This window comes from Tursiops truncatus, chromosome 1 (genome assembly GCF_011762595.2).
Source record: "Tursiops truncatus isolate mTurTru1 chromosome 1, mTurTru1.mat.Y, whole genome shotgun sequence".
Lineage (NCBI taxonomy): Eukaryota > Metazoa > Chordata > Mammalia > Artiodactyla > Delphinidae > Tursiops > Tursiops truncatus.
Window position 1 is genome coordinate 80066788 of NC_047034.1, and position 12796 is coordinate 80079583.

At 39.7% G+C, this 12796-nt stretch overlaps 1 protein-coding gene across 5 annotated transcripts in view; it reads left to right on the forward strand.

Annotated features, from left to right (window-relative positions):
• The window catches only part of SPAG17 (sperm associated antigen 17), a 172559-nt gene that overhangs the window by 112797 nt on the left and 46966 nt on the right, over window positions 1-12796 (forward strand). For all 5 annotated transcript variants that reach the window (XR_012333560.1, XM_073809001.1, XM_073809010.1 and 2 more), the window contains 4 exons: window positions 3298-3486; window positions 5357-5502; window positions 5607-5737; window positions 7513-7640. Coding sequence is in view for 4 of the 5 variants with exons in the window: in XM_073809001.1 (XP_073665102.1) it covers window positions 3298-3486; window positions 5357-5502; window positions 5607-5737; window positions 7513-7640 (594 nt within the window). In the remaining variant the exon portion in view is untranslated. The remainder of the gene's footprint in view (window positions 1-3297; window positions 3487-5356; window positions 5503-5606; window positions 5738-7512; window positions 7641-12796) is intronic.

Here is a 12796-nt window from a genome sequence, read left to right on the forward strand (position 1 = left end):
CCAGGAAAGACCATGTGTTACACCACAAAAAAGTCTCAATAGATTAAAAAGAATTGAAATCATACAAAATATGTTCTCCTACCACAACGGAATGAAATAACACACAATGGAATCAATAACAAAAGGAAGTTTGGGAAATGCACAAATATGTGAAAAATAACACTAAGAATAAATCACAAGGAAATTTAAAAATACTTTGAGATGACTAAAAATGACTAAAAATAAAATTAACATACCAAAACTTAATTGAAGCAGCAAAAGCTATATATATATAGCTTTAAATGTCTATATATATACACATATATATCTTTAAATGTCTCTCTCTATTATATATATATATATATATATATATATATAAGCTTTAAATGTCAAAATGCCCATATTAAAAATGAAGATCTTGAATCAATAACCTAACTTTCCACCCTAAGAAACTAGAAAAAAGAAGGCAAACTAAACCCAAAGCAAGCATATGGAAGTAAATAGTAAAGATTAGAGTAGAAATAAATGAAAAAATAGAGAAAAATCAGCAAAACCAGAAGTTGGTTCTCTGATAAATCTTTAGCTGGACTTACAGGGAGAGATAGACAGACAAACAGAAGGAGAAAAAAGGGGTTGGGAGAGAGAAGACTCAAATTACTAAAATTAAAAATGAAAGAGAAGACATTACTACCAACCTTACAGAAATAAAAAAGATTATAAAGAAATACTGTGAACAATTATACATCAACAAATTAGATAACCTAGATAAAATAGATTTCTGGAAAGGCACAAACTACCTAACCTAACTCGAGAAAAAATAAAATATCAGAATAGACCTAAAACAAGTAAAGAGATTGAATTAATAATTTTAAAACTTGCAGACAGCAAAGCCCAGGCCCAGATGGCTTCATTGGTAAATTATACCAAACATCTATGGAAGAATTAACACTGAACAATCTTTCACAAACTCTTCCGAAATATAGAAGAGACAGATAGTAATAAGCGTTAGTGAGGATGTGAAGAAATGTAAAACCCTCATTAATTGCTAATGAGAATGTATAATGGTGTAGTCACTTTGGAAAACAGTTTGGCAGTTCCGCCAAAAATTAAAAATAGAGTTCTCATACAACCCAGCAGTTCTACTCCTGGGTAGATATCCAAGGGAAATTAAACATATATCCACACAAAACTTATACACAGATGTTGATTGCAGCATTTTTAATAATAACAAGACTGTGAAAACAACTCCAATGTCCATCAACTCATGAATAAACAAAATTTGATATATCCATACAATGGAATGTTATTCATCCATAAAACAGAATGAAGTTTTTTTAGATTTTATTGATTTTAATTCAATTTTTATTTTATATTTTAATTTTCTATTGGAGTATAGTTGATTTAAAATATTGTGTTAGTTTCAGGTGTACAGCAAGGTGAATACATATACATATATTCTTTCTTTCTCAGATTCGTTTCCCATATAGGTTATTACAGAATATTGACTAGAGTTCCCTGTGCTATACAGTAGGTCCTTGTTTATTACCTGTTTTATATATATTAGTGTGTATATATTAATCCCAAACTTCTAATTTATCCCTCCTCCAACCTTTCCCCTTTGATAACCGTAAGTTTGTTTTCAAAGTCTGTGAGTCTGTTTCTGTTTTGTTAGTAAGTTCATTTGTATCTTTTTTTTAGATTCCACATATAAATGATATTTGTCTTTCTCTGTCTGACTTACTTTACTTAGTATAACAATCTCCAAGTCCATGCATGTTGCTGCAAATGGCATTATTTCGTTCTTTTTATGGCTGAGTAATATTCCATTGTATATATGTACCACATCTTCTTTATCCATTCCTCTGTTGGTAGACATTTAGGTTGTTTCCATGTCTTGGCTATTGTAAATAGTGCTGCAGTGAATATTGGGGTGCATGTATCTTTTTGCAGTATAGTTTTCTCCAGATATATGCCTAGGAATGGGATTGCTGGATCATATGGTAGTTCTATTTTTAGCTTTTGAAGGAACCTCCATACTGTTCTCCATAGTGGTTGTACCAATTTACATTCCCACCAACGGTGTAGGAGGGTCCCCTTTTCTCCACACCATCTCCAGCATTTATTGTTTGTAGACTTCTGGCGATGGCCATTCTGACCTGTGTGAAGTGATACCTCATTGTAGTTTTGATCTGTCTGCCACAGCCAACCCCTTCCAATGGCCCTCGCTGCACAGGCTGGGACACCTCTCCCTGCTCTGCCCCCACCATGGAAAGTTAAGTTTGAAGAGGGGGGAAGAGAGAAACACGGACATGAAGAGGAACATCCATCTGGAGCTGAGAAACTGAACCCTGGCAGCTGTTTGAGAACTTGTCCTGGACAAATGCAAATCAAATGATGGGAAAATTGAGGGCTTTATGGCTGAATTTGTGAACTTAGAGTTCCTCAGTTTAATAAATGTAGGCTTGATTTCAGTTTCAAATCTCCCCAAACTACCTAAATTGAAAAAGCTTGAGCTCAGTGGCAGAATCTATGGAGGTCTGGATATGTTAGCAGAAAAACTTCCAAATCTCACACATCTAAACTCAGGTGAAAATAAACAGAATGAAGTATTGATACACGCTACAACATAGATGAATCTTGAAAACATTATGCTAAGTAAAAGAAGCCAGACAGAAGAGGCCACATGTCACGTGCTTCCATTTATATGAAATGTCTGAAATAGTCAAATCCATAGAGACAGCAGATCAATGGTTGTCAGTGGCAGGAGTGATGCAGAGTGACTGCTAATGGCATCAGGGTTTCTTTGGGGGGTGATGAAAATGTTCTGGAATTAGTGATAATGTTTGCACAAGTTTTTGAATATACAAAATCCACTGCATATACACTTTAAAATAGTGAATATATGACATGTGAATTACATCTCACAAAAAGAGTCTATCTGAACCAGAAGTCATTACACAAAAGCTATTACTCAAGGACTGTGTCAGCCACCATAGGAATAACGATAAATAAAAGCTTCTAAAAGCATTTGTCCCATAGCTTTTACCCTCTTGGAGATGATAAGGTACAAAGCAATTACTTGGAAGAAATATTAAAGTGAGTAAATAAAATGTGAGACACAGGAGCAATTATATCCTAATCAGTCTGACTCCTTATTAAGTAGTCCTTCCCCAAACTTAAGTCTTCTCTTGTTTTCTTCCTGGAAACGCAGTTTGTGTCTGGGTTCTATGGATAATTTTTTTCCTTAAATGATTTTATAAATCCCTCAAATCAAACGAGAAATTTTTAATAATATCTCTCTTCCTGTTACCCTTCCAGGTGTTACCTCCAAACACAGGCTGTCTTCATATTGATAGGGACTGTTCAGCTATATATTGCCATGAATCAAGCAGTGAGATATACCATCCTTTTCAAAAACGTGAGCAGCTGAGAGCTAGCAGGTACATCATGAAGCACACATCAGAGGTTATCTGTGAGGTCATGGATCCCGAAGGAAACACCTTTCAGGTAAAGTGCATCATTATTATGGAGAGAGAGGCTAGGGCTTTGCTTTTGAGATATTTCACACAAGAGAGCTCCCCGGCTGGGCTTCCCTGGTGGCGCAGTGGTTGAGAGTCCACCTGCCGACACAGGGGGCATGGGTTCGTGCCCCGGTCCGGGAAGATCCCACATGCCCTGGAGTGGCGGGCGCCTGTGAGCCATGGCCGCTGAGCCTGCGCGTCCGGAGCCTGTGCTCCGCAGCGGGAAAAACCACAACAGTGAGAGGCCCGCGTACTGAAAAAAAAAAAGAGAGCTCCCGTATAGCATTTTATCTTAGCTGCCTTGGGATTAGTTATCCACTAACTGCCAATACACTTTGGACAGCAGCAATGAATGTCAGTATCTTCAATTCTCAAGTGTACTTCATTAGGAGATAGCAAGTCCAACAATGAGGATGGTTGAAATGCTAAAGCCAAATAAGTAATTAGAACAAAAGGGAAAAAAGTTACTAACCATCTAAAAATAATGCCAACAAAGAAGAGTGATATAAATGCTCTGTATCTGGGTTCAAGTGAGAGAAAATACATGGGGCAGCAGGCAAGTCTGCTTAACTAGGCAGAGAATCCAAAGTGAGAGCTATCAGTTAGTGTGAGGGTTCCAGCAGGGCTGACGATGGGGTGTTGGGAAGCCTGGAGAGGTGCTTAGCTATTCAGTGGTAGAGCTCCATCTTCTGTTTCTCTGTCCTTCCTCTTATCTCTAAGCCAGGCATTGGCAAACCATGGCCACTTGTTTGTATGGGCCCATGAGCTAAAAATGCAGAGTGACTGCATTTTACATTTTTAAATGGTTGGGGGAAATCAAAAGGAGAAGAATATTTCATGACACATAAAAATTAAAAGAAATTCAAATTTCAGTGTCACTATAAAGTTTTACTGCAACATAGCCACGCTCAATTGTTTACATATTATCTCTGGCTGCTTTTGCATATAATGGCAGAGTTGAGTAGTTGCAGCAGAAACTCTACAGCCAACAAACCCTAAAATATTTATTATCTGACCCTTGACAAAAAGATGTTTGCCAGCCCCTTCTCTAGGCAATTTTTTTTTTCACTCCTCACCCAGCGGTGGAATTTCATGTGTTGTCTGGCGGGTGGTGAAGTTACTTTTTAGATTTGGAACCGTACCACAAAGTCCCCAACTTTGAGATGCAGACAAGCCCTGATCCAACTTAGTTTTTCTGTGCTAAGTCAGTGAAATTTCACAGCATGAGTTCAGGCTGCTAAGAGATTTCAGTGTGCAAGAAACTGAAATTGAAACCTAAAGCCCAAACTCTCTGAGTTGAAACATGCAAGCCAAACATTATCCTAGACATTGATGCTCTTCTTGGGCATTCCCTTCAGTGGCCTTTCAGCCTGACCACACCATATCTAGACAGTAGTAATGGCTAGAACAATTCTTCTCATAGTGAGACTCAATCTGTCTCCCTGTATATCCATGAGTCCTATTTCTGTGCTTAGAATCCATACTGTCACTCTTAATATTTCAAGACAACCATCACATAAATAGCCTTCCCTCCATGTTTAAATTCCCAGTTCCCTGAACTTATCCTCAGAAGTTAAGTGAGTCCCCTGCCATCCTAGACACCTTCCTCTGAATGTATTCAGGTTTGTCTTCCTGTTTGTTTTCACAGTCTAGGTGTGGTTTGTAAGTGGAGATGTGCTACTAGCTTTTCACTTTTATTAATGCAATCTATACTTAGTGCACAATTCCTTACAAAGAAATATCCCTGATTTTCTGAGTAACCAAAAGATCACCTGCTTTCTCAAATGGGATCAAAAGAAATGTAAGTTTATGGCATTTTTCTTTTCTTTTAGTTGCTTATATACTATGTCCCTTAGGTCATGGCTGATGGTACTGCATCAACTATCCTACCTGAAAACAATTTGGAAGATGATTTAAATGCAAAAGCTGAAGGCTATGACACATTATCATCCACTCACCTTCGTAAGAATCATCTGCAAATCTATGGTGAACATGTCCCCAGGTAATATGATAAAAATAACACCATGACTTTTATTTTCAATTCCAAGTTCAAGGAGCATTTTCGCTGAATATGTCAAGGGATTAGATTTTTATTTCTTCAAATAGGTTTTTTATTATCTATGCTGATGGATCAGGAGTGGAACTTCTTCGGGACAGTGACATAGAAGAATACCTCTCCTTCGCATACGGAGACTCAACTACCGTAGTTCTTCAAGAGCCAGTACAGGAACAGCCAGGTAGAGAATCCAGACTGGAACTCATTGAGTCCCTTTACCAGCTCTCATCCTCCTTATCCAGTCTACCCCCGTGTCGTCTCTGCTTTTTTCCCTTTGCTCGCTTTTCAACTCTACTTTTCACCTGGCCATGTCAACCTATTTATACAGTGATTTATGTTTGTACCACGCTTCATCTAAGCATCAACCTATATAAATTGTGTATGATCCCCCTCCTACCTATAAGCAGATTTGTATCTGCGTTTATATCTGTTAGGTATGTTTAGTTATGTACCTAGGTTCCTATTTATGTGTTTGTTTCATCTTGGTAGGGAAAAACAAAAGTGAGTTATCTTTCATAAGTTCATTTTTTATCATTCTGAATGTGTTGCCTTGGTGAATTCAGTACAAGAGGAGAAAGTACATTTCACGTGTCGGTTAGAAAATCAACCTGAAATATAGGATAAGTTACATATTATATTCATTGGGCATTTACATGTTTTCATCAATTTGAAAGAAATTAGTGTGTGATTAAAGGTTAGAGACATATATTGCACTAAGTAAGAGTCACTGTATATGTAACGTGTATTTAAACACAGGAAAAGAAAGACTTTCATGTTATCTGTGTACCAAAGCAACGTGCTCTATCTAGGTTTATGTGTGTGTTTCCTTTTTATCTTTTCTCTGGTTGGTGGGATATATTTTGTGCTCATTTATGAATATGCCTGCATCTATGTACAATTGTATCTTTGAATGTATCAACGTACATTGCGTGATGTTATAAATTTGCTCTTTCTGTGTGAATATGAGGAGTGGGGAGCTCTGACTGGTGCAGTCTGTGTGTGGAACTGTAAGAGAATAGGAATTCATCTCAAATTGCTTTGTTAGTTGTTTAACCAGCATCTACGTGAAAAACCACCATGTGCCAAACACTGGCTGGGTGTTAGGAATACAATGGTGAGCTAAGACCGCAATGGACCCTGCTTTCACAGAGCTTAGACTTTAGTGAGAGAGATAGGCATTAAATGTATAGTCACACAAATAACTGTATCATTATAAATTGGGAAAAGATCTATGAAGTAAAGGAATATGATTCTATGAGAACATCTAACAGAGGAGCTGACATAGTCTAGAAGGCTTCCCTGAAAACACTGGAGCCAAGAGCTGCTGGATAAGTAGGCATTAATTAAAATAGGAGGAGGAGCTTTCTTGGAAGACAGAATACAAAGCAGGAAGCTTAAAGCTTTGGAGGATAGGGGAAAAAAGGCTAAAGTAGGCAAAGTACAGAAGGGAAAATAGCGCAAGTTGAGTCAGGGGTGAGGCCTCTGTTTTATCCCATAAGCAATGGGAAGTCAAAGAAGATTTTACATCATGGGCTAGCATAATCAGTCACCCTGACTGCGGAGGGAGGTTCATTCAGAGTAGAAGTGGGCAGAAAAGCTAGTTGTCATTGTAGTCCAAAACAGGATGGCTCTGAGGGGAATAGTCTAAGGTAGGGTCACTGGAGGAGGAAGAGATAGATGAACTCAAGAAACGTTTAGTGGTAGAACTGACAGGACTTGGATGTGGTTTCCGAAGGACAGTGAAGTGTCCATTAATACTTTCAGGTGATCTAAATCCAGCTGTTTTAGGTGTTACCATGACTGCGTCTCTCCTTTCTTGTTAGACTGTAAGGTCCTTAAGCATAGTCATTGTGTCTGGCTTCTCAAAAGTGTTTGTTCGATTTGGTGAATACCTACTGGATTTCTCAGAATATTTCTGAAAGAGAAATGATCCTCCGATACCTCTCTGTGAACCAGGTGCCCTGAGCATCACTGTCCTTCGCCCTTTCCATGAAGCTTCACCATGGCTAATGAAGAAAGAGTTAGATACAATTGTTCCTCCTAATCTCCAGTCAAGGACATGGGAGACATTTCCCTCGGTTGAGGTACAAATTTTTCTGCTATAAAGTAACTATATTTGCATATCCATCTATCTGTGGGCCAGAGTTCAGCTCTTCTCCTGTATATTCACATATTTTCCTTCTTTTGTAAATTGTTAATGGGCTCAAGGAGTTTTATATTTGTAGATTTTAGAGAAATACACCTGACTAGTTTATCTCAGTTTTATTTCTTTTAGCCTACATCGCAGGCTTGAACGTCTTCCTATAATATGAAAATATGCAATTTGAGTAACCCATTACTGATATTTTGCAATACAGAAACCTTCCCTCTCCCAATATTTATTTGTTAGTTTTAACACACAGTCTTAGGTCTTTCACTTTCCCTTTAGTCTCAATTTATTAATGCACAAACTGAGTATGTAAGAATAATGTGAAATATTAAATACAGGAACTTGCAACTGCAATTTTAAAAAGTAAGCATTGTAATTGTGGCAGCTTAGAGAAAGGCCCACCTAAGGTTTTGTAAAGAGTGAAAGAAAACATCTTGAGCAAGAATCATATAGTCCTGCATCTTGCCAGATTTGCCATTTCATTTTTTTTACACATTTATTGGAGTATAATTGCTTTACAATGGTGTGTTAGTTTCTGCTATATAACAAAGTGAATCAGCTATACATATACATATATCCCCATATCCCCTCCCACCCTCCCTATCCCACCCCTCTAGGTGGTCACAAAGCACCGAGCTGATCTCCCTATGGTATGCAGCTGCTTCCCACTAGCTATCTATTTTACATTTGGTAGTGTATATATGTCAATGCTACTCTCACTTCGTCCCAGCTTACCCTCCCCCCACCCCGACCTGTGTCCTCAATTCCATTCTCTAGGTCTGCATCTTTAATCCTATCCTGCCACTAGGTTCATCAGAACCATTTTTCTTTTTTTAGATTCCAAATATATGTGTTAGCATACGGTATTTGTTTTTCTCTTTCTGACTTATTTCACTCTGTATGACAGACTCTAAGTCCATCCATCTTGCTACAAATAACTCAATTTCATTTCTTTTTATGACTGAATAATAGTCCATTGTATATATATGCCACATCTTCTTTATCCATTCTTCTGTCAATGGACATTTAGGTTGCTTCCAAGTCCTGGCTATTGTAAATAGAGCTGCTGTGAACATTGTGGTACATGACTCTTTTTGAATTATGGTTTTCTCAGGATATATGCCCAGTAGGGGGATTGCTGGGTCGTATGGGAGTTCTATTTTTAGTTGTTTTTTTTTTTTTTGCGGTACGCGGGCCTCTCACCGTTGCGGCCTCTCCCGTTGCGGAGCACAGGCCCCGGACGCGCAGGCTCAGCAGCCACGGCCCACGGGCCCAGCCGCTCCGCAGCACGTGGGATCCTCCCGGACCGGGGCACGAACCCGTGCCCCCTGCATCGACAGGCGGACTCTCAACCACTGCACCACCAGGAAAGCCCCTATTTTTAGTTTTTAAAGGAACCTACATGCTGTTCTCCATAGTAGCTGTATCAATTTACATTCCCACCAACAGTGCAAGAGGGTTCCCTTTTCTCCACACCCTCTGCAGCATTTATTCTTTGTAGATATTTTGATAATGGCCATTCTGACCGGTGTGAGGTGATACCTCATTGTGGTTTTGATTTGCATTTCTCTAATGATAAGTGATGTTGAGCATCCTTTCATATGTTTGTTGGCAGTCTGTATATCTTCTTTGGAGAAATGTCTATTTAGGTCTTCTGCCTATTTTTGGATTGGGTTGTTTGTTTTTTTGATATTGAGCTGCATGAGTTGCTTGTATATTTTGAAGATTAATCCTTTGTCGGTTGCTTCATTTGCAAACATTTTCTCCCATTCTGAGGGTTGTCTTTTCATCTTTTTTATGGTTCCCTTTGCTGTACAAAAGTTCATTAGGCCCCGTTTGTTTATTTTTATTTTAGTTTTTATTTCCATTTCTCTAGGAGGTGGGTCAAAAAGGATCTTGCTGTGATTTATGTCATAGAGTGTTCTGCCTATGTTTTCCTCTAAGAGTTTTATAGTGTCTGGCCTTACATTTAGGTCTTTAATCCATTTTGAGTTTATTTTTGTGTATGGTGTCAGGGAGTTTTCTAATTTCATTCTTTCACATGTAGCTGTCCAGTTTTCCCAGCACCACTTATTGAAGAGGATGTCTTGACTCCATTGTATATTCTTGCCTCCTTTTTCATAGATTAGTTGACCATATGTGCGTGGGTTTATCTCTGGGCTTTCTATCCTGTTCCACTGATCTATATTTCTGTTTTTGTGCCAGTACCATACTGTCTTGGTTACTGTAGTTTGTAGTATAGTCTGAAGTCAGGAAGGCTGATTTCTCCAGCTCTGGTTTTTTTTTGTTTTGTTTTGTTTTGTTTTTTTTGCGGTACGCGGGCCTCTCACTGTTGTGGCCTCTCCTGTTGCGGAGCACAGGCTCCGGACGCGCAGGCTCAGCGGCCATGGCTCACGGGCCTAGCCGCTCCACGGCATGTGGGATCTTCCCGGACCACGGCATGAACCCGTGTCCCCTGCATTGGCAGGCAGCCTCCCAACCACTGCGCCACCAGGGAAGCCCCAGTCTTTATTTTAAAGTCTATTTTGTCTGATACGAGAATTGCTGCTCCACCTTTCTTTTGATTTCCATGGAATATCTTTTTCCATCCCCTCCCTTTCAGTCTGTGTGTTTCCTCAGGTCTGAAGGGGTCTCTTGTAGGCAGCATATATATGGGTCTTATTTTTGTATCCATTCAGCCAGTCTGTGTCTTTTGGTTGGAGCATTTAATCCATTTGCATTTAGGGTAATTATCGATATGTATGTTCCTATTACCATTTTCTTAATTGTTTGGGGTTTGTTTTTGTAGGTCTTTTCCTTCTCTGTGTTTCCTGCCTAGAGAAGTTCCTTTAGCATTTGTTTTAAAGCTGGTTTGGTGGTGCTGAATTCTCTTAGCTTTTGCTTGTCTGTAAAGGTTTTAATTTCTCCATCGAATCTGAATGAGACCCTTGCTGGGGAGAGTAATCTTGGTTGTAGGTTTTTCCCTTTCATCACTTTAAATATGTCCTGCCACTCCCTTCTGGCTTGCAGAGTTTTTGCTGAAAGGTCAGCTGTTAACCTTATGGGGCTTCCCTTGTATGTTATTTGTTGTTTTTCCCTTGCTGCTTTTAATATTTTTTCTTTATATTTAATTTTTGATAGTTTGATTATATGTGTCTTGGCATGTTTCTCCTTGGATTTATCCAGTATGCGAGTCTCTGCACTTCCTGCACTTGATTGACTGTTTCCTTTCCCATATGAGGGAAGTTTTCACCTATAATCTCTTCAGATATTTTCTCAGTCCCTTTCTTTTTCTTCTCTTCTTCTTCTGGGACCCCTATAATTCGAATGTTGGTGCGTTTAATGTTGTCCCAGAGGTCTCTGAGCCTGTCCTCCATTCTTTTCATTCTTTTCTCTTTATTCTGCTCTGTGGCAGTTATTTCCACCATTCTATCTTCCAGGTCACTTATCCGTTCTTCTACCTCACTTATTCTGCTATTGATTCCTTCTAGTGTATTTTTAATTTCGTTTATTGTGTTGTTCATCATTGTTTGTTTGCTCTTTAGCTCCTCTAGGTCATTGTTAAACATTTCTTGTATTTTCTCCATTGTATTTCTGAGATTTTGGATCATCTTTACTATCATTACTCTGAATTCTTTTTCAGGTAGACTGCCTATTTCCTCTTCATTTGTTTGTTCTGGTGGGTTTTACCTTGTTCCTTTTCTGGTGCATAGTTCTCTGTCTTCTCATTTTGTTTAACTTAGTGTGATTGGGGCCTCCTTTTCTCAGGCTGCAGGTTCCTAGTTCCTTTATTTCTGGTGTCTGCCCCTAGTGGGTGAGGTTGGTTCAGTGGGTTATGTAGGCTTCCTGGTGCGGGGGACCGTTGCCTGTGTTCTGGTGGTTGGGGCTGGAGCTTGCCCCTCTGGTGGACATTGCTGCATCCGGTGGTGTGTTTTGGAGTGTCTGTGAACTTAGTATGACTTTAAGCAGCCTCTCTGCTAATGGGTGGGATTGTGTTCCTGTCTTGTTAGTTGTTTGTCATGGGGCGTTCAGCACTGGAGCTTGCTGGCTGCTGGGTGCAGCTGGGTCTTGGTGTTGAGATGGAGATCTTTGGGAGAGCTCTCACCAATTAATATTATATGGGATCGGGAGGTCTCTGGTGGTCTAACATCCTGGACTCAGCTCTCCCACCTCAGAGGCTCAGGCCCGACACCCAGCTGGAGCATGAAGACCCTGACAGCCACATGGCATGGAAGAAAAGGAAGAGGAAAAAAAAAAAAAAGAGCAAACAGAATGCCAAAAGAAATGGTAACAGCAAAACTAAGCAGACAAAATCACACAAAGAAACATACACAAACACACTTGCAAAAAGAAAAATAAATACGAACAGACAGAACCCCAAGACAAATGGTAAAAGCAAAACTAAACAGACAAAATCACACAAAGAAACACTCACACACACTCACAAAAAGAGAAACAAAAAAGTAAGAGGTCAACTAAACCAATAAACAAACCCACAAATGAAAACAAACACTAAAAACTAAACTAAGATAAACATAAATCCAAAAACAAATCAAACACAGAAAGCAAACCCAAGTCCACAGTTTCCCCCAAAGTCCACCACCTCAATTTTGGGAGGACTCGTTGTCTATTCAGGTATTCCACAATTGCAGGGTTTACCAAGTTGATTGCAGGGATTTAGTCTGCTGCTCCTGAGGCTGCACAGAGAGCTTTCCCTTTCTCTTCTTTGTTCGCACAGCTCCTGGGGTTCAGCTTTGGTTTTGGCCCCACCTCTGCATGTAGGCTGCCCTCAGTTATCTGTTCCCTGGCCAGAGAGTAGGCGGTTAAAGCAGCAGCTGATTAGGGCTCTTTTGTTCACTCAGGCCAGGGAGAGCGAATGGTACGGTAGTCACAATTGAGATGCCGGGAGTGCTTGCGGCAACAGAGGCTGGCGTGACACTGCAACAGCCTGAGGCATGCTGTGTGTTCTCCCGGGTTAGTTGGCCCTGGTGTGTTGCACAGGCTCCCAGCAGGGTGTGGGTAGTGACCTGTGCTTGCCCGCAGGACCCCATATTTCAGTTTGATGCCTATAAGCAACATGGTGAATGAAGATGATCTGAATTCTAGTCTTGG